The 21,654-nt window shown below is 43.8% G+C and overlaps 1 protein-coding gene across 1 annotated transcript in view; it reads right to left on the bottom strand.

Moving 5' to 3' along the window:
* Positions 1-21,654, bottom strand: part of LRRK1 (leucine-rich repeat kinase 1) — a 77,386-nt gene that overhangs the window by 10,977 nt on the left and 44,755 nt on the right. Inside the window, exons 15-28 of the mRNA XM_010572051.1 lie at positions 19,784-19,948; positions 17,542-17,714; positions 15,440-15,560; positions 15,081-15,240; positions 14,141-14,417; positions 10,957-11,128; positions 9,359-9,522; positions 7,934-8,073; positions 6,109-6,358; positions 4,521-4,687; positions 3,210-3,407; positions 2,266-2,543; positions 1,880-2,074; positions 922-1,073 (exon numbers count right to left, since the gene is read on the bottom strand). Of these exons, the coding sequence (XP_010570353.1) occupies positions 922-1,073; positions 1,880-2,074; positions 2,266-2,543; positions 3,210-3,407; positions 4,521-4,687; positions 6,109-6,358; positions 7,934-8,073; positions 9,359-9,522; positions 10,957-11,128; positions 14,141-14,417; positions 15,081-15,240; positions 15,440-15,560; positions 17,542-17,714; positions 19,784-19,948 (2,612 nt within the window). The remainder of the gene's footprint in view (positions 1-921; positions 1,074-1,879; positions 2,075-2,265; positions 2,544-3,209; positions 3,408-4,520; positions 4,688-6,108; positions 6,359-7,933; positions 8,074-9,358; positions 9,523-10,956; positions 11,129-14,140; positions 14,418-15,080; positions 15,241-15,439; positions 15,561-17,541; positions 17,715-19,783; positions 19,949-21,654) is intronic.

Here is a 21,654-nt window from a genome sequence, read left to right as displayed (position 1 = left end):
TATAAGTAATTTGTTATTCAGCAGTCTCCAGCAAGTGGATTGTCCAGTCAGGAAGCAGATTCACTGAGATATATTGCTGTGAATATTTGGACAACATCCATGCATTCAAAATACATCTGTGAGTCCCATGTGTTTCACCAGTTTTAGCAGGAATCGTTATACTGTCTGCACTGAACGACTGACCAGGCACCACAAATAGCAAAGCAAATCATTCATGAACAAATCACGTACCTTTCCTATTAGGTTAATGGTTACAAATAATGAACACATTAATATAAAATTCAGATCAGTTTGTGAATGTTTCCAAATAAGATTGGGGCTATAAAAATCAGTAACATCCATAAAAATAAACCTAACTAGCCATGGGTCACATGTGGCTGAGCAAAATACCATCATCTCAGTCACAATTTAATAACATTTAAACCACATGCCTATTCAGTATAGCACGCATTTTACTGGCAGTATACACTTGGATGCACACACAGCTTCAGGCATGTGGTTAACTCCTGATGATTTCAATAGGATTTAAGCATGTGCTTAATTGCTTTGCAGAACAGAGATGGAACTGCAGTCTCAATTAGGAAAGGTTTAGTGTTAAATGGCCTCATTAGGAAAGGCAGAACACGTCTGTTCTCATGTGCAAATGCTTCATCCTGTGTGTGTGAATCATTACACTGCCCTAATCTTCTCCTCATATTAACTGAAGCAGAGTTAAGCTCATTAAATATCCTTTATAAAGCAACCACTGTTCCCAATTAAAAGAGTTTGGGAAAACAGTGTTCACCGTACCCTTGGCATTCACCCAAATTCACTTTCACCTTCTTTACCTCCCTCCCAGAGGCATAAGTGAAGACGCTGAAGGATTTTTACATAAAAAGAAAAAAGAACAGAAGAAAGAATTACTAATGTGAGCCATCTCACCTGGTGTCTTCCTTCCCATCCCAGAACACCACAGTGTACTCCTGTCCTTGAGAGCAGAAGAAGGAAGACTGTTTCCCACAGGATAGCAGGTACATAAATGTTGCAAAGGTAGGATCTTTCATCTGTCCTACCACAGAAATGGCCAGTGGACGCTGTGGGGAAAGGAAAAGAGAAAGACATATGTCACAAAGGACAGCTGGAGGTCCAGACGGAATAAAAGAATAATAATAATAATCATTATTTATTAAAGCTAGAGATCCAAGAAGTAGGACTTCTTTAATAAATGCTTCTGCTACTTTCTCTAATCTACACCAAATTCTCCTTATAAATCCCACCTGGTTGGTTCTTAGTATCCTCCATACACCAGACACTGAAGCCAAACCTCTTCTGTACTTCCATAGTTTGGTCTGTGTTTCTCTTACATATCTTATTGATTAATTTCTTCAGGTGTATGAATTTTGGAAGCTGACCCACTGTCATGATAGTGTCTAGCTGTTTGTGAGTCAAGCTGACATCTGTTTGGAGGACAGCAACTCTGAAACACCAACTTGTAATTAATGAAAAATGTAGCACAGCATAATCTTTTTCTCGTACTTTGAACCCTTTTCCTCCTCGTACTGCCTTTTATAATCTCGGGGTTTTAGAAGTCTTTGCAGTTACAGTCACAGCATGATACTGTAGGTGGTTTTAGAAATTATGGGTAATGTCTTGCCCTGGTGAAATCAATAGCTTAACTGCCATTGACATCAAGGGACCTTCATGTCACCACAGATGTCTAAGACCACCAATCTGCCATAGCTTCATTCACAAAACTCTCATTTAAGTCAACAGAAGTTCTGGGCCGTATCAGTAGGAGGGGTAAATGGGCAATGGAGCTATTTTGCTGTACTGAGAGTGAGCTGCCAGATCCCTGTAGCTATACGATCAGAAAACACTGGTCATGAGGGTTGTCTTGTACCTTTTCTGGCTTAGTGTCCCAACACTCCATCATGAGTGCCTGCATCCTATATAGCTGCACCTCTTCTGGCTGCCCGAGAACAGGACGGATCCCTTTAGACAGCTTCTTTGCAATCTGGAGCTGGTGTTGTCCTAGCACAGGCCGCTGACCAGACAGCAGTTCATACAGGACCATCCCATATGAGAACATGTCAACCTAGAGCCAGAAACAGAGAGAAAAAAACAGGGCAAACCTCCATTAGTGGGTGGAGAGGAGAGCAAGGAAGGCTCTGGTGGGAAAGCTAGTGCTGCACACCATACATGTATAAGGGAATTCAGCCCCATGCATGAAGACAGCCACCCACCACTGTCACGCAGGGGCTGCGCCCACGGATACACCACAGTTACCTTCTCATCGTAGACTATGCGAGGCCTGATCTCAGGAGCTTGGTAACCTGGTGTGCCTTCCACGCCAAGCGCACCTTCGTGGAACGACTGCCGGGAGATTCCATAGTCGGAGAGTTTGATATTGATGTGCTCTTTGACGTCCAGGGACCACACCAAAATATTGTCTGACTTCAGGTCGCAGAAGATGATGTTCTTCTTATGCAGGTAGGCAAGGCCTGTTACAATCTGATACGCTACTTTGTGTGTCAGCATGTGTCCCAGTGGCACAAAGGAAGACCCTGGCACAAAGGAACAGCCTGTCTTCAGTTCTTGTAATTGCGGTAACTGCTTTTTTTTTTTTCCCCCCTTTCTCTTTTTCTTTTAAACTCCAGAGCAATAACAACAACCTTTTAAAACATCACTCAATGCCACGATTTGAAATGACACTGTTCGTGTTATTATACATGTCTGACAGTTCTATTAGATTCTTTTTTTAAACCCCTCCACTTCTAGACCCCTAAATCTTCTGGTGAAAATTAGCGTTTGACTGAAAGTTGATACAAAGCCAAGGTGCCAAGAGGGTCAGATGGCCTCAACCTCTCTTGGAATTAGCGTCGTTCATTTGACAGTGACAGAAATACAGATAATTATGAGAGAATTTAGGGTGCCAGACACCCATCTGCAGGGGGAAGAACACAGGATTACTGTGAAGTGAGATGCACTTCCTATTAATTTGCAGAGAAATTGAAAATCCAGGTCTCCAAAGTAGTTTTGAAAATCCTGAGCATCAATATTTACTAGGTTCCCAAAGGCACAGTTTAAGAGCAACCCCATCCCTCCCACTTCCGCCAGTCTGCAAAAAAATCCCCTTCAGTAAATCAAGCAGTAATTTAAATGTTGTTGACCATTTGTCACTACCATGACTTGGAGAGTGAGCTCTCCCAGGAGGGAGACCCTGCTTTTACCTTTGGAGTTTTCAGACAATACAGTGGTGAGGCTGCCCAGAGGGGCCAGCTCTAGGGCAAAGCAGAGAGGATGGATGCTGATGCCAATGAGGGAGACAATGCAGGGGTGTTGCAGTGAGTGGAGCATGCTGGCCTCCTGGCGAAACTCAGAGAAGTTCTTCATGGCATCCATGGCTCTCAGGTGTTTCAGCATCGTATCTGGCAAGACACACAAACCCCTTCTCATTCCCCAGCTGAGAAACCAAGTCAGAAACTCTTTGGAAGGTGCTGAGCAAATGCTGCAGGAGGAAGGCAGCTTGTGGGCTTATGCCAAACAGCAAGGCTTTAAGCTGCATCCTCATGTTGATGCAAAAGCCTCTAACAGACATTGGCTATAAGCAGGATACATACGGCTGCCTCAGGAAGTAAGTGCTCCCTTGGTCCTTTAACACCAACCTTGAGTATGTCTGGCACACACTGTTCTCATATATCACCTGGATAATTTTGGAAAACTTGTGCTGCGCTTTTTAAAGCAGGGACTCTCTGGGTGTCAATGTCACATTGCAGACCCTTTGGCAGAAGGAGTCTTCCCTACCCTTTCCCCGCTGCCCTGCCAGAAGAGGGACCCTTCACAGCAATTGTCCTTCTGCCACAGGACACCACAGGCTGCCCAGGCAGGTCTGGTCTTTCCAAAGGTTATTTGTCACTGGGACAGCAGCTGGCCCCCTCCACAGCTTAGGGGTTCACTGCATCCTTCCCTGACAAAAATGAGGAAAATGAGGCACTTTTCCCTTTCCTTTATCCATGGACTGAGGCTCTGCTGGAAACCTGGGCTCGACAGACAGCATGTGCAGTACGAGAGCCTGTCCCTGCCTGGAGGAGCTGGCAGGCTGAGAAGGATCTCCAATTTTCTTTCTGTAGCTATTGGCACAGATGGAGTAAAGGACTTATTCAAAGGTGGAGACCCACAAGTCCTTAGTGCAAACCCAAGCAAATCCACACTTATTGCCAAATAGCTTGGGAACAGGTGATGAAGTCTTGCCTCCCACCCCAATCAAGGGCTCTGCCTTGGCAACCTATGAGTCCACCCATTGACCCACAGGAGAGAAGCTTCCTGCAGTGTCAATGACCTTCAACGCTACAAATGCTTTCATGAAGGACTCTTTAAGATGCAGCCTCTTCCTCCATGGAAACACATAAATTTTGCTCTATATTTCAAAGCTGTATTTAAACAGGTGCTGCCAGCACTTCGGAGAGCGAAGGCTCTTTGGTCTTAGCTTGGGATCGCAGACTGCACGAGCTGATTCCTGACACTGATTCTGTACACTGTACCTGCAGCTGAAGTGGGAGAACCCTTGCATTTTTTAATCTGAAATCTCTTCACAGCCACTGGTTTTCCTTGGTATCGTGCCCGATATATAACGGTCCCACTTCCACCCTGGCCAAGAACGTTGTTTTCATTTTCACTGCATTCCAGTTTGCTATTTTCCAGGAACAGTCTGCCAAAAAGAGATTGGGGCTTTGTAATTAAAAGTTTCAAAGACATTGTAAGTTCATGTTTTTAATGTGATTTCCATTTTCACAAATCCCTAATAGGTTCTTGTCTTATCTACTGAGAGGACTGGATCACCTAAACTACCTTGGTCATCTCAATGTACTCTATAGTGGCTCATATTGTACAACAGATTTCTCGCAGAAGAAAGTAACTTGGGTAAATAAGCAAAAACGGCTTTTTATTAATTTATCCCACAAGAATCAAACAGATCTGGAAAGCACATAAGCTCCTTTTCCAAGCAGATGACACAGGTACAGATATTTGTACCATTTATCTGTATTAATGATTTTTTTGCTTCGTTTACCTCCTGTTCATCTTTTCTCTGCTGAAGCAGGACAGAATGTTTATGAACAGCCCCACACTCTGAAACCTGATTATTCAAATCAGCTTACTGTTCCCAGGCTGCAATTCATCATTTCCCCACTCTTCCAGAGACTACTTTTACAGCTGGTCACACTTCAAACATCTCCATTCGCCTCTCACCCGTCAAATAAATCTCTAGGAGATAGCACTGTGAGGAGGGCTGTCGTGATGAGCCGGTGGGTTGTTTGCCCAGTAAAATGACCCTAAGAAAGGAACAGGGGCCAGTGGGAGCACAGAAAGCTCTGACAGCAGCCAACAGGACACAGTTTGGTCTAGACGTCTCACGGCTCTGCATCGGGCACAGAAAGGTCTGAGAGAGTGTGAACCAAAAGAGATGTGGGTCTCCTGTCCTGCCTGCTGTCAGGAGGTCTCTTGTTCTACACACTAAGTAAAAAGGGGTATAAGACTGAACCCATCTGGAAATGCAGTTAAACAGCTTAAAGATTTGGCAGTGCTGCTATGGGTAGGGAAAGAGCTGTTTCAGCTGTTCAGAATTGCCACACATCCAACAGCCCTCAGCCAAGCAGGAGCCTTGACTCAATGTGAATTCTCTAGTGGTGTCTATATAAATTCACTCACCTACAGGCTCTTCAAATCTAAAGGCGATTTCAGAGCCAATCTTGTGATGCAGCAGCACTTCCTTTTGGTTTTGCTGTATTAAAATCTCCTTTCTGGGATCCCAGAAAGACTCCAACTACAGAAAACTCTGGCCAGAGTACTCGGCAATGCAGGACAGCTGCGGCTTTAAAAAGGGACTTTCACATTGCACCACTGTGATCTCAAAGGACCCCCCAAAGTGATGACTTGGGTCAGCACACAGCGATTATCTAAGCAAGTGTGCTGATCACCAGGAGTGCAGTTTAGGATGAATTGCCAGAGCTGGGTTTGAGAGCAGATGAATTTGTTTCCTGGGGACAGTATGTTCCTCTAGCAGAGGTGACTTAGGAAACCAAATTACACAGGTAGACTGAAACTTAACCAAAGGCTATCAAATAACATTACCTGGCAGGAAAATCGGTCATGAAAAGCTCTGGGACCAGCTCTTGGAGAGAAACAGGGATGTCAGGGTGGTTAGGACATGTGATGTAGTCCAGTTCAATGGCAGTCAGGACACAGTCCTCCATGTTAAAGTACTGCGTGTCCTCCACCTTCTCACCACACTCATTCTCCTCTGGCTTGGAAGCTGCACAGATGTGGCAGGGCACATACTGCTCCATCAGCAACGTGCCATCACTCTCAGTGGCTGTGAGTGCTTCAAAGCAAGCAAGCAAAGAGAAAACAACACAACTCACATAAACTGAGAAAGAATGACAGTTCCTAGTGCATCCAAATATCTACAGTCACTATCTGGATCCACTGGCTGAAAATGGTCACACGCATGAAAGCAGCAGTTTACGGCAGTGTATTGACTGGAATAAGAAAATAGCTTTTTGCAAAGTATATACAGATAGCAGGGACAGTACTGAGAAGACAGGACTGTTGACGTAACTTAACAGCTACTCTGCTTTGGTCACAGGCTTGTGAAGAAAATATATTCAGGACCAGTAGAAATTAAAAGTATAGGAATAAAGCATTGGAGAGAACCTCCTACTTGCTGGGTGACTCTGTGTGAACTGCATACAGGGATCAGCACATATACTAAAGAGCATGACCATGCAGTAGAAGGATGGCAGCTGTGAAGTTGCCCAGGAACCCCAGCCACATCTGTTTCACAGACTGCAAGCTGCCAGATGGCTTCAGATGGAGAGCAGGCATGGGAAACAGGAATGGGAGTGCACTCAGACGCATGGCGTGCTGCGGTCAGGCTCAGCGCTTCAGGTGCAGGCTAGGAGTAAGCACCCACCTGCAGCACTCAAGATAGGAACATGGTCACTGTGGGCTCCCTCACAGGCAAGGTTTTCAGCCCCTCCGGGGGAAATGTGGATTCTACCAAGACTAAACCTCTGGGAGGTTCACACCTCTCCCACTGACTACAGACGGATTTTGTGGTGACAGGCTCCATTAACTGCCCACAATTAGGCAGGATGAATGCAGGCCATAGCCTTTGAAGTCATGACTCTTCTCAAGCTTCAGGGATTAATGTTATCATTATTTTAATCCAAAGGCAAATAAAATTGCCTTTTATCTCCATAATATGCAGAACATGAATATGTGAGAGTGCACAACTGTTTCCTCCAGAGAGCCTCCAATTAAGAGATTTTGGCAGTGCTTTCTAGACCAGTGTGGGATGACAAAGAACACTTCAGATTTTGTTTTGGTTTTAAACAAAGTGTATTGGGGTTGCAAACAGCCCGCTGGGTAACAGCAGGATCTGTGCTGATCAGAGGAAAAACAACTGCTGGAGTCAAGGAAGTTACCTTGGCACAGAATCCTTGGTATCATATTCTCTCATGCCTCTCCCATCACAATTTTATAAATTATAGGGTGTTAGAAACGGTGGGCAAATGCTGATCCCAGCTGATGCCAAAACGAGTTCTGCCATCAAGGGACAGTGCCAAGGAGTTTGCGCCAAATCCTGTCCCTGCTATGAGCACTGGAAGAGTCTCTTGAAATCCTATGGAAGCAGGTCCTGTTTGAACTGTAATGTTTCATGTGTGCTTGCTGTGACTGACACACTGAAAGACACAATGTCTAGACCAAGGTGTGCTGGCAAATATTCTTGATCTGTCTGCAGGTTATCAGCTTTTCTCAAACTTTATTGGCTTGAGACTGCCAGAGCCTGAGGGCTCTTCAATTAACATACAATATTGTGCACCTGGGGAGCTGTCAAAGAACCTTCTATTAAAAAGATGTAATACTGCACAGAAAATTACAGCAGTTCTCTTACCAGGAAACCACTGGTCTATCAAAGAGTTGACATGATCTGTTATGAATGCCATTGCTGAAAAGTCTCTTACTTCTGACTGGCAAATGATTTTAATTCCACCACTTTTTTTCTTTTTCCAGTTCACATCAGAAGACTCGACACTGTGTAAGAGAGCCAAAAGACAGCCGCATGAAGCTTTTGTGAAGTATCAGTGTCAACAAACTTTCTTTCTCACAGGAAACCTGAGTTACACAATAACACGTAGTTCTTAAGTAATCAAAATGAAAAGGAATCTAGCTTTGAGGATGATTTTCAATTCAGTCTGTTCTGCAAACGACTTTCAGAAGAGAATTCTTGCACAGAAATGTCAGTTGCTCACAACGGGTAAATGCTACAGAAGGCCAGACCCAGAGAAAACTCTGGCCTAAGTGGACTGAGTATGATGGAGAGTTTTGACAGAAATGCCCCATACAGAATGATGGAGAGTCAGAAGTTTTAAAAATTGGTAACAAAACTCCAGTGGCATAATAATAATAATGATAATAATGATACAACTTAAAAAAACTGCTTGGAAAAGTTTATGGACTTAACAACTTCTGCGCGAATCCCCCCCCGCCCCCCAAAAAAACCCTTTAATACAAAGAAAGAGCTGAGTTCTGTAGCTCAGTGAAGTACATGGGGAGATAAGAGTATGACCACCATCATGGTCCAGAATTAAGGATCCCAGCTTGTGATTTGCAATGTCTGGTTCCAAGTCTCTACTCAGTGCAGACTGCCTAGATGAACTCAGGAAAGTCACTGTGCCCTTCTGGTCTCCAACCATGCAACAGCACCAATGGTTCCCCCCTACCTTGCCAGGGACTAGAAGAGCAAATGCATCTGCAGATACTACAAAGATGAAAGTCTTAAGTGACTGCCTACTCTCTGCATTTATGAAAGTACATGGACAACAGGTCTTATGCAGGCTTGCAGCCAGCAGACACTCTGCCTTGGCCAGCTTAAACCAGTTAGCCATAGTCCCTGTTGCATGCAGTCTGATAGCACAGAAGCACCTCCATTGATCTGGATTACTGCCACACAGTGGTGAAGTTTTAGGATTCAGTGGAAAACTCATTGACGCAGGGAAATCTTTGCATGTGAAAATGCATGAATTTACACTGGCAAAGAGTTCTGCTCTCAATATCGCTTTCTGTTTTCAGGCCTCTTTAAATTTGTGGCTGCAGTAACACATAAGGTTGATATATTCAGAACTACCAAACAATCAGTTATTCATCATTTTTGTCACCAGTTGTTACCAGATGAGTTATGTCTATTAGAAGAGCCTCCTCTTCTACTGATGAGTGAGCACATAGCATGAGTCAGGCCCATTCATCTCCATTCAGATGATGTGTTTCATACACTCTATTAGTCCCCTGTCAAGCATGCTGCATTACAAACACAAATTACCTAAGATAGCCTCCATCAAAGGTAACGAACAGACCTTCCTGCCAGTAAACAGTGTGAGTCCTTTTGACTCGGAACGTGCTGCAGCGGTTCCTCTGGGTGCCTGTGAAGCTGTAGATGGTCACCTTTTTGTTTCTCGTCTTGGTGTTCTTCTTGTTTTCAAAAAGCTGAAACAAGCAAAAAAGCATGAAAATCATTAAATTATTGAAATTTCTCATAAAGATGTTGTTTTAATCAAGCAATAAGATGACTTCTTTTTTTGGCCTTCACAGGTGCTATCATACCTTTTCCATTAAAGAGCAACTTGTGCTCATAAAAAAATTTTGCAATGGAATGAAAATGCATGCAGTAAAATTGGTTTTGCAGCAATTGAAGTATTTTTCATGCCACTCAAAAAGGAACAATTTCATATCAGTGAACAAAGTTAATTCTATAACTGTGACATTTGTTATACAAATTCTGCATTTGCAAAAGTCTTAAACCTAAAGAAGAGCTAAATGTTCTAGTGAATGATTAAGTCTGCCCTCAATGTAGAGAGTTAACTTTTCCACCTGTTTCAGTGGGAGGAAGATGGCTTTTCTCCAAGACACTTCAAACCAGCGCTTAGAGCAAAATGTATTTCTGTTTTAAAACCAAAGACTTAATCTGCAGAACTCCACTGTACTCATTTCTCCAATGCTTATTTGTCTGCAGACGGGTCTGACGCCTGGGATCCTTTCCATTCACTTCAGTGAGGACTGGATGAGGTCCCTAGCAAAGGTGCTCTAGTGTTATGTAGTGCCCATGAGGATGTAAGCAAGGGGTTGCCAAGACAGCCTGTTAAAACACGTAAAGTTATTACATGGTTTGAGAAGCCTGGAACACAGAGGACCTTCCAAAAACAGGTATCATGTTTTCCACGTTCTGTACATCAATGACAGAATACAGTTTAAATGGACAGCTGTTAAGAAGATACCACAGTAGTACTAAAAATATTTTGCAGGTATTTATTATGGTTTCCAGCAGGGCTATGTTTTCAGATATAAGCTGCTGCAAATATGCCTGCAACAACATCAAAATTCACTTAGCTTTCAGAACCTTACAAACACTACTTTAATGATTTGCATACCACTTGCACTAATAGGGTGCCTGCTTGCACTCATTATCCCATTAAGGCAACAGTCCTGTAATTTTTTTCTCATTTAAACCTATATAGATTCAGATAGCTGACTTTGGTGGAGCTATTCCAGATCTCCTCTGGCAAACGACGTGAGCAGAGTCTGGCCCAGTGGAAGTCATGGACAAGAGCCGCAGGCAGAACTCCAATTACTTGTAATTGGAAGATGCTGGAGGTACTGAGACCTTCCAGGGAATCATGTCGTAAAGAGGCTGTGGAGAATGCAGGCTTTCTTCCCCAGTGTCAATTTGTTGTTCTAAATGACACCTACCGTGAAAACAGAATCAGATTTTGATTGCAGAGTCTCATCTCTCCCTATTTACTCAAATAATGTTATCGACGTTTGTGACTGAAGCAAGCTGGATGTGAAGAGACACCCACTAACGCTTATATTTAACAACAACTTTAGCTGTCTTCTTTTGCTTGCAGAGATACAGTAACCTACCTGGAGGTCCATCTCTGCCAGGCTAATTAACATTCGGGCTATGAATCTTTGCCAAAAGCCAACTGGGACAAAACTCATCTTGAAGACCCTTTGGACTGTGTTTGTGGTCTGGTGGCAGAGCCCGTGGATATCTAACGCTGGCTTGGTAGGAAGCAGATGAGGGAGGAGGTAGCTGAAACACATCAAATTCAACAGCTCAAATTTTAGCTACAGCTTGTAACAGTGAGTACATTGTTACTGGATAATAAGGCGATTCAGTCTCCAAAGAGATTTTTAATGGCACAGCCTACTGCATATAAAAAAGCTTTTAGAGTAAAGGCGCTGCAGCAATACATGGAGAAATTCATTTACACTATGGAAGCAAGCAGAGGCAAAACAGACATTACATAATTCAGCCAGAGCTATTGGATAGGACTAAAATTGATGTAATAAGCAGGACATTTGTGTAATCTCAAATTAAATGCATTAAAATATAAGAGTCATTAAAACAGCTGTGTTGGAACTAATGTTTTTGGTATCTTTACTACTCTGCCCTGGTAGTAAGCAGAGAATTACAGCTGTGCTCCTATGTCCAACAGAAGATAAATGCAAAAACAACCTACAGCAGCTCAGCTTCAGTAAGCCCAGAAGGTGGGGAGAGGAGGTGTCATGGGAGGTGGCAATGAGGCAGTTACAGGCTGCAGGGACTGGACTGCTCTGGCTCTGATCCCAGTCCCAGAATGAGAGCATCTTATGGGTCAACATTACAGGGTTTCCTGCTGCACCATACTGCAGCTGATGGATTCCCTACTGCAGCCCTAACAAACTCCTAGGGCAAGAGCTCACTTCGCCAGACTCATGCCAGCAGAGCTATCACTTGTCTTGCTCAGTCTCCTCCTGCAATCAGGGTATTAGGTTCTTTGCCCAAGTGTGGAGGAGACTCAGTGCTATGCAAGTCTGACCAGTCAGAAGGAACAGAGCTACACTGGTATAGAGGACCATGAAGTTTTCAAATTATTTTCAGATCTCCCAGTAAGCACAGAATATTCCTTTGTTCTGATCTTCAGTATTTGGGAAGCTAAAACTTTTTGGAAGACTAGAACTGTTTTGAAAACTGTTGAGTTTATGGCTTTCAATACCTGCCAATAAATCTCATGACAGTGATACTGTTATGTACCAAATACATTCCAAAATGCCTACATGATCTTATTTGCTTATAAGCAGAAACACTGCTGTTTTATCAGTGTTGAGCCTGAGAAAATGTGTCGGCATCTGGGGCTCATCATTGACGGGCATAACGACAGCAAAGAGGCAAATGGCCAAGTCTCTTGACCAAAATAACAGTGGCAGGGACTAGACACACAACTAGAACTAATGCTGAGTCCAAATCCAATGTTTTAAGCCTATCATGTTTTCTCTCTAGCAGCTGCAGTATTCTGTAAAACATGAAATATCAGCTCAGAAAAACCAGCCATCACTAGACAACAGCTCTCTCCATATGTCACAGTCCATAACATCTGATGACATTTTACATGATTGAATTATTCGTTCCAGGAAACATCTTTGGAATGTAAAACTGATAAAAATTTCTCTTCACTTATAAATTACAGTAAGAATGGTCATATTTTCAACCCTATTTTAACAAGCAGAACAAAGCTAAATTACATCCACCTTAGGCAGAAAAGTGGAGTGCATCAAACTGAAAGTTCTTGCTCTATAAAGGTAGTGGATGCACCGTATGACAGCGAATAAATTCTCCTCAGCACATCCAAGAAAAGGTCTAGGAGTTTAAGAAGGCCAGTGAGGCCCTACTGGACCACAACTATATAGTGGATTATAATACAGATGGTGATCTGATGCTCTTGAACAACAGCCAATGCAAATTTTGAAAATATGTGAAACATGCCCCTATCCACCCTTTCAGAACAGAAACTGGCAGCTGCTTTCTCTACTGACTGCACAGAAACCCTATCTGGCAATCTAGACAATAATTGCAGAAGCACAGTAACAAATAACTGCTCTGTGTCTGGCTAGTACATTAAATTAATCCAACCTGCTATAGCTACAGTCCATCAGTGGGAAGAATATTCTGCTAATGTGGCTTGGATCACTCTAAAAAAGATTGGGCAGGCCATGAAAAAGCAGTTTCCTTGTTCCCGAGGCACAGACAATGTAATTGCCTTGGAGAAAAATGGCAGATAGTGACAAGGAGTCCAAAAGGCATTTTGGACTAAGCAGAAACATTGCTGCTTTATCTGTGTTAAGCCTGAGAAAATTTGTTGGCATCCGGGACTGGATAAGTGACAGGCATAATGACAGCACAGAGAATGCTGCACTTGTGCTGGCATTCAGAGCTCCCAAGAGGCTCAGGGTGATGCAGCCGTGCTGTCCTGGAAGGGCAAGGAAGTGAAATGCAAATGCCACATCAAAAGTGCAATACAACTATGGTTTCACCGTTAACGCAACAACAGGCTGTCGCCAAGCAGATGGGAGAGAGAAAAATAGCAGGGAACTCTGCCTAGAGGAAGAGAGATGGGGGGGGGGGGGCCAGGAGGGAGGAAGACTCATTAACATTTAAAGAGAATGAGGTTTCCTAGACCATTTCTAGGAAAACTATTGATCAACACCTATTGAGGCTAAAAATTAAGAAAATCACATTGCTACTGAAGCTATACTTTCTTGATTTCACTAGAAATAAAATACTACTACTTTCAGGGCTGACATAATTACCAATTACCCAAAGTTTTCTGCCATACTCTGGAGTGAGGATCTTTCACTGGAAACAGACAACTCCAGCCCATCTATATTTCAGGCCCAGCAGCCATGAGCCTCACATCCTCTCTCAGCTGCAGCTGTGCCGGCTGAGTGCTTACAGCTTCCACCTGCTCATTGCCACATCCCTGGTGGTGTCACTGCCCCTCTGTGCTGGTGGTTGAGCTTGTCACCAGCCTCAATGCCCTGAGTTCCAAAGACCTGCTCTGGAAAGTTTTCAAACTAGCATATTTGGACCAAAGGATGGTCATGCCAGGAAATACAGCCCAAATGGATGGGTGCCTTCCACTACACTGTTTAATGGACTCAAATATTTTCTCATAGCAAGATCCTTGTCAAGGCAACTGCTTATAGTGACAAAGCCTGTTAATATCCACTGATTAAATGGCCATTTTTCTCCAGCCTGGCTAAACCTTTCTTATTATCAACATACCTGTTATTGGCCACAGGCAGTGCAATTTCAAACTTGGCCAAGAACTGGAAGTACTGCTCTTCAGTTTGCTCAGTGAAGCCCGTCCCAACCAGCAGCATCCTGAGATCCTCTGCTCTGATGACTCCATTCTTAGCTACAGACTTGGAGCTCTTGATATTGAAAATCCTCTGTAGACACTCTGAGAGCCAGACAGGGTCAAGGAAGTAGAGGTTTCTGAGGCCATGGCTCGTGTCTGGGAAGTGCAGTAGTGTACCCGTTTCTATGAGAAAATTAATCGCTGCAAAAAATAAAGAACTGTAGATTAGCAATAGACCAGCATTAGGAAACCACAGTGCAGGTGAATAAGATTATGAGGCAGTCTGTGCAGTTTTATGCATACTAGATATAGCCAGCATGTAGCCAAGCCAAAAGAATAGCATTTATCTGCGGTGTGCTGCTATCTGGCACTTCACTTGTAAAGCCCACATCTCACTACTTTACAGTCAGTATTTCTGTCCCCATCACACCTCCCTTTTACCCTCCTCCTGCCATCCTCACAGGGAAGGGCTCTCCCTGGCTCCTGCAGAGCAAGGCCTCCATAAAGGTCACAGGACTGAGGCCCTACAGAGAAGACAACCTTGAAACTATGGCAACCCTCATTCTTCACAGAGCAGAAATAAAATCAGACAAAGCTTGTTGAAAAAAAAAAATTTAAAAAAATTAGTAGCCTCAGACCACCCTAGAAACTTCCCAGCCCTGTCCCCAAAGCCCCATTACTAATTTTATATCTAACCAATTTCCAAAGTGACCTCTATACAGGTGTAGAGCTCTCTGTAACTGTTTTTTTGCACAGCAATTATCTGGTGGCCTTCCCCCCCCCGCCCATTTTTATTATTCATGGCATATTTCAATTGGTCACACATATTGATTTCCAAGAAATTACTGGTCTGCTCTGACCTACCAGTTTGCAAGTCTTCATAGTCTTTGATATCATTTCCAGGCGTTTGCTCAATGATCAGTTCTATTTGTCTGTCTGTTAAATACTGTACATCATCATTCTGACTTCTTCTATGCTGTTCTGCAAGGACAGCTTCTTGAAGACTAAGGTAACTTCTTGGTATCTGCAAGCCACACAAGAAAAATAGCAGGATCAATATCAGACAGCAACCACTCTGCTGGAGATGAACTGGCTAAGTCATCTCCCCTTTACAGGGATCTTACAGTGGTATTGTTTCCCAAAGCCAGATAGCCAATCCAAAACCAAGCCCCAAAGAAGCCCCCCTTTAGTAAGGATCACCACTAGAAAGCAACAGTTCTCACCAATCTCCCTGCAAGTTTCTGTGAGCAAATTGAACTGCCGACATCCTTCATGTTGCAAGTGACATGAAAAATCAGCTGTCGGAGTCCATCGAGGCCTTCCAGAGTCTTACATGAGAGCTCACTGCAAAAGTCATGCAAGGGTGAAGATTATCAAACTTTATCAGCACACTGGCTTCCTTTCCAGGCTCACTTTCTCTTATCAGTGATTTTAAATTTCCTGTGTCAGATGAATGGGAGGAAGGCTGTCAGTGAGCATTTTTAGCTTTGGAGAAAAATAAGAAGCAGCCTGGGAAAGATATATGAGGCCAACCTCTGCTCTGCCTGCTTCATTTGCTGTGCACTGCTCTTCTGTCCCCTATGCACCACAACCTCTGGGGACTTCCCTGGCACACCAGCCAAAGTCATCACCCTTTTTCCCTTCAGTGCTGCACACGTCCTGGAAGGAACTGCAGGAAGGAGGAAAACACTGCTCTGCCAATCACTGGAGACGAGTCCAGTTCTCCCTGCCTCAGATCAAAGAGGCATGATGATGACTACCAGACACCTTTCCCACCCTCATTCTGGCCCTTGCTCAGCTGGATCTTGTGATCTGGGAATTGATGCTCAGATCCTAAAAGCTGGCCTTCATCATCTCTTTTAACAGCTAAAAACCTGCCCTCTCCCCAGCTCCGACTATTTTTGGCCTTTTTGTGGGCTGGGTAAGAATGGTTCTCTTCCACTTTCCCCAACAAAGGGTCTTTCTAACTCATCCTACACATGTTCCTGTGGCAGACAGAAAATCCTTTTCTAAAGCAATATGCTTTATCTTAAACCTCAGCCATCAGTGGCACTGGGAATCGTTCACTCACTGGGATGCTGGAGGACCAGCCTGATAAAAGCACTCTGGGCTCACCCACACAAGGCTTTCACAACACACACTCCTCGCACTCCTCCGGCTGCCTGGAGTGCTGCTCACAGGAGCCCCATCAGGTGGACGATGAAGTGTAAGGAGAGGCACAGGAGGGAGGACATATGAAATCAGGCTCAAGTCCAACTGGGACGAAATGCAGGGGAAAAGGAAGGTAAAGAAGGGGAACAAGCGGGATGTGTGGCAGGGTGAAAGTCCCCTTGAGAAAGAATGATTGAGATCATGTTAGGATGCTCTGTGGTGATGGGAAAAGAGGCTTGAGGATACCGAAGCACAAAGCCTTCTCTTTCTCAGGCTGAGTCGCTGTCCTCACACTGGGTCCCTGGTACTCCTCTTAATAGAGAATAGCCAGCAGGGATGCCCGACGCAGCACTTGCATCTGCAGAACAGAGTGTGGGAGGTCTCCTGATGACTTTGCCAGGCAGCAGATGCAAAGTGCTGGGGACATTGCAGCACCCTTCTTTACTTGCCAGCCACCACCTGCTCTTGCCCCAGGCATTGGCGATTTCACACGGTTTGGTGCCAGCCTGCTGCATCCACGCTCCCCACATGCTGTGCACTCCCTTGGCTGACAGACCCACTTCTTTCCCAGCCAGAGAAGCCTCCTCTCCCCAAGGGCATTCTCTGTCAGCCGAAGGGAAGGAGTGGCATCATACTCCATGGCCTGACTGACACCAATCTTCCACACCCACTGAACTCAGATGGCACAGGTTTGGACTGTCTGGGGCTCAGGGGGCTGATCCACTCTTTGCCCTGCCAACACTGCCACATTCTCACATCAGGTAGCAAGAGGTTCCCACATGGCCTCCCCTTAACAAACCCCACAGCACCCACCCTGTAACAGTCATGCTCTCAAGCTTTGCAGCATTAGTTACTCAATCTGTACCTTCTCTCCTTGTGACTAATAAACTGTATCACCATTTAATGGTGAGAAACCTAAGTGGAGCAGGAGCACTAAAACAGGCTGGCGAAGGTCATGACTTTGGAGCTTCCAGCTCTCAGACCCATGATCAGACCCCTGAGCAACACTGAAATTCTCTCTGATTATACTACATTATCTCAGTCAAAAATAGATGAAATGCAATGCTGACGAGTCTTTAAATCAGTTCCGTTGCCAAGGAGATTAAGTATTACAAAATTGTTTAAAGTGACATAAAATAGAGTGACTGAGCTTCATAAAGGCACAAGTACTTACTGCAGGTGCTTGAATGTGATATCTGGGAAGCCAGTTGCTCTGGATCCAGAGGGAGACCGACAGAGAGCCAAGACATACGCCCTCAGAGTTGCTATCCTCTCAACACGGAATTTAGTTTCAATTAAATCAAGGTGTGTTCCTACCACTAACACCACTGAATTTGGAGCTTTGGCCTGTAAGAGAAAATACTGACAATGATCTTGTCCAGATAACGTCATGGTAAATTCAGTGAGGACATGTGAAAAGTATAACATTTAAGAGGGGGTAGTCATATACATTAATAAAATGGAATATATATATAAAATGCAGGCAACCTGTTGTGGCAGCTTGACAACAGCAACAAGTACTCTAGGTATTACAGAAGTTCTCCTGCAAAATATGGCTTAATCATCTGCTGCTACTGCAGAGCACAAAACTGTCAGTTTGGGTTCATTACATCAGGGCTTAACATAAAGGGAGTTGCCATGTGGTATTAAGTTGCTAGGAGTCAGCTAAATGATAGGAACTATGTCCACCCAGACAAAGGAGAAGTTAGCTTAACCTGTAGCCAGATCTAACTCTGATATCCTGAAAAAGGCTAGTGACACCCTGGAATGGATATCTGGGGAAGTTATACAAACTTTTTCACTGGAGGTATATGGAGAGGCGAGATAAACTGCTAGAAAAGTCTAAATCTACTTAATCCTGAATCAGTACAAAGGAATGGATTAGATGATCTCATGATTTCTTCCAACCCTTCCACGATTCTATTACAGCACTGGAACGTATCCAGATTTCAGGGAACACACTGCCAAATACAATGGGATTGCACAGACTTAAGCAGGGATCAGCCTGCCAATCCAAACGACTTCGACCACAGAATAATATTCAGATGCAGAAACATATGCTTATTTGCAGTCTATCCATTTCTCTCTTATGATGCCCACTGAAATCTCTTAAACTAAATGACACCAAACTCAAACCCGGTGCAGACACAGGAGTGCTGGCTGTACCAAGTCAGACCAAAGGACTCACTCGGCCAAATATTCTGCCTGGAGGCTAATGAAGAGTATAGGCACAGAGGAAGCATGTAGAGATTTTCCCTGGTGTGTCCTCCCATTGTCCAGCAGCCTGAAGCTCACCAACTTCCTAAGCATGAGACAGTATCTCTGAATTAATAGCACTTGATGAATTTTTCTTCCACTAGTGTGTTTTTTGAACTTCTGACACCCACAGCACATTGTAGTTCCAATAAATTCCACAGGTTAGCTATCTGTTGTGTTTAGGATATTTCCTATTGCTTCTTTCAAAGCTACCATCTCATTATTTCATTTGATCTCTCCTAATTCTTCTATTGTAAAAGATCATGAACAAAGACTGCCTTGTGGTTTTCTCCTTACTCTGGTAAGTCTACATGCAGCCCTCCTCATTCGCCTCTTTCCCAAGCTGAAGAGGCCTAATCTATTTAATTACTGTGCACTCAGAAACTTTTCTATACTTTTAACCATCATGTTTATCTTTCTCTGTATCTTTTCTGATGCTACTACGTGCTTGTTGGGATGTATTAAGGACACAGGCACATCATACATTTTTGAAATATCATAATTATGCTTTCGGCTTTGTTACCTAGTTTGGGTTTTTGATTGCTGCTGACCATTAAGCTAAAATTTTTGTAATGTCAAGATGCTTCTTTTTTGAGAGGCACTAGCTTAGATCCCATTTTTTTGTATGTAATGTTAAGACAGATATTAAATAATAAAGATTTACAAAAATTATGAACATGGTATTATAAAAATCAATCAAAGCCAATGAATTCACTGCAGCTCTGAGTCTCAGCTGAGAGCTGCCTGGGAGATACTCTCTAGCTTACCTGAATCTAAAGTGTTAAAAGTATAACCTCAAGACTAATGTGTGTCTAACCCACACAAGAAAGAAAATGCTTCAAACCCTCCTCTGAGCACAGTGTGGTCAAACACTAATTCCAAAATAAGTATGTTCAGCCTTACTTAGCAAGGGTTTATAAATCAGCTTTTGTTTCATTCTCTGATGTGTGTTAGGGAGAACAAAGCAAATGATAAATTTAAACTGTTAAATATAGCGATACGCCTACAGCATAATGGAAAATTAATTCCAAAAGCTATGCAAAATTCATAGCTTGTGGAGTTTTAAAAGCAGACCAAAAAGAATCTGTAATATCACATATCTGTGTGCTGAGCTACTACTTGATAAACAGATACCCCAGAGTCCACCAGTGACTTCTTACCTCAATGTTCAGCAACCAGAACTGTAAGTTTGCCACAGCTTCTTCCCCTAGTGCCAAGTTCCATACCACTATGTACAATGCTTTGTCTGTGAAGAAACACTGATTGACTGTAGACATGCTTGCTGGGCCTCCGATATCCCAGACATTGAACTTCACTGAATCAACCTACTTAGACAAAGAGAAGTGTTCAAATCAAACGGTTGCAGTAAATCACAGGGAGATAATAGCTGAAGTATAAACCTACGCCTGCATAATGTATGACACAAGAAGGGTTTCAATGTCCTAATTGTGCCTCCAGGAAAGACAAATCAACAAGCAATTGTTAAGCATGGCTACCACTTCCCCACAGGAAATCAAGACTAATTACTTGCTCCTAAAACGATAGAGGTGCCCTTAATGCTGTGGATTCTCCAGTACAAACAAGGGTCTCATTCTGAGCCCTGTATTTCACTGGCTCTGGAATAGAAACTGTTTCATCCTTGTCTGTGCCACGCTTGACAGGACCGTTGAAGCTACTTATCTGCCACTGCTATGGGGAACAGGAAACCCCCTGCTGAAATCACTTCCACTGAGCTCAGCCCTAACTGAGCCAAGCAGAATATAGATGCTCAGGAGATGGGAAACTTCTCAAGCCTTTCATAAACACCTCCTGCATGTCGCTCAGAGGCTTCTGATGTGTGTGTCACACCAGAGATGGGCCAGAATTACAGCTACTGTAAATCAGACTCACTGATTTTTGGGGGAACGTGTAAATGGAGGTCATTCTAGCTCCGGCTCCCTTCCAAGTATCTCAGCATCCATTTCTCTGTGCAGCCCCACAACAGCACCACGAGGGAGCATGGTGCTCTGCTTAAATTGTATTCAGGTTCCCAGTTGCAGTAGGAAGCACCTACATACTTTGGAGGCTCTGTCTCTAAATCACTTGGCCCTGGGGAGGCAAGAAGCCTGTGACCGAGCAGGAAACCAAACCCTGCTCTAGTCACCATCCTCAGAGCATAATGTAACACCGAGTGGGCTCTGTTTACTGGTCCAGGTCCAAGTACTGACTGATCCCACATGACAAGTTACCCTATGAGATTTCAGCAAGGAGCTAAGAATCTCAGTAGGGCTCTGATCTCCTAGCATAGTCCCAGTTTGAAGTTTCCCAGAAACAGCTGGAAGAACTTCCATATTGTTTAAGCCAAGCCCTAACTAGCACCAGGACTGCCTTGTTCATCCAAAAGACCTTCAGCTATGGGTGCCTGTATGTACAGACAGAGACTCAGAGGTAGGGACAAAAGCCCATTCAGCATCTTGATCCCATTCCACATCTCTGATGCTGTCTAGGTTTTTATTTTATTCATTAGCACTTAAACATGACAAATCCCTTCTCCCACCAAAGTCTTCTCTTTAAGAGTCAGGCTGTGCTTGCTCTTTTTCTTTCTGTCCCTGGCCTGGCATTCTTTGTTGTAGAATAGCTAAACTCAGCAGGCTCCTCCACTCCTTCCAAAACAGTCTGGTGGTCATGGATCTCATCTGGGAAGGGAGAGCCATGCGCTCACACAGCCTTAGCTCTAACAAGACCTCAGGACCAATTCTGCATGCTCTAATCCCTGTGTTAATACACAGGCAGTTGGCAGGGCCACCTATAAATGCTTGAATGAATTCAGTGCTGTCCAAATGAGTTCAGTGTGGGTCAACACACTCCCTGAATGAGCCATCTGAGATTTGTGTGGTTAAGGTATGCCTCAGACATCCCTGGATCACACCAGAGGTCAGGCATCCTATCTTCCACCCACCTTCCCCACCTAGGACAGTTCTGATATCAAGGGAGTCCAGCTTTAGGTACTGATGTCCCATTTTCTGGCCCCAAATGAAAGGACAATCTGCTT

This window comes from Haliaeetus leucocephalus, unplaced genomic scaffold, assembly GCF_000737465.1.
Source record: "Haliaeetus leucocephalus isolate CR32 unplaced genomic scaffold, Haliaeetus_leucocephalus-4.0 Scaffold339, whole genome shotgun sequence".
Classification (NCBI taxonomy): Eukaryota; Metazoa; Chordata; class Aves; order Accipitriformes; family Accipitridae; genus Haliaeetus; species Haliaeetus leucocephalus.
Note: the sequence above shows the minus strand (reverse complement) of the source record. Positions and strands in the feature narration are given on the sequence as shown.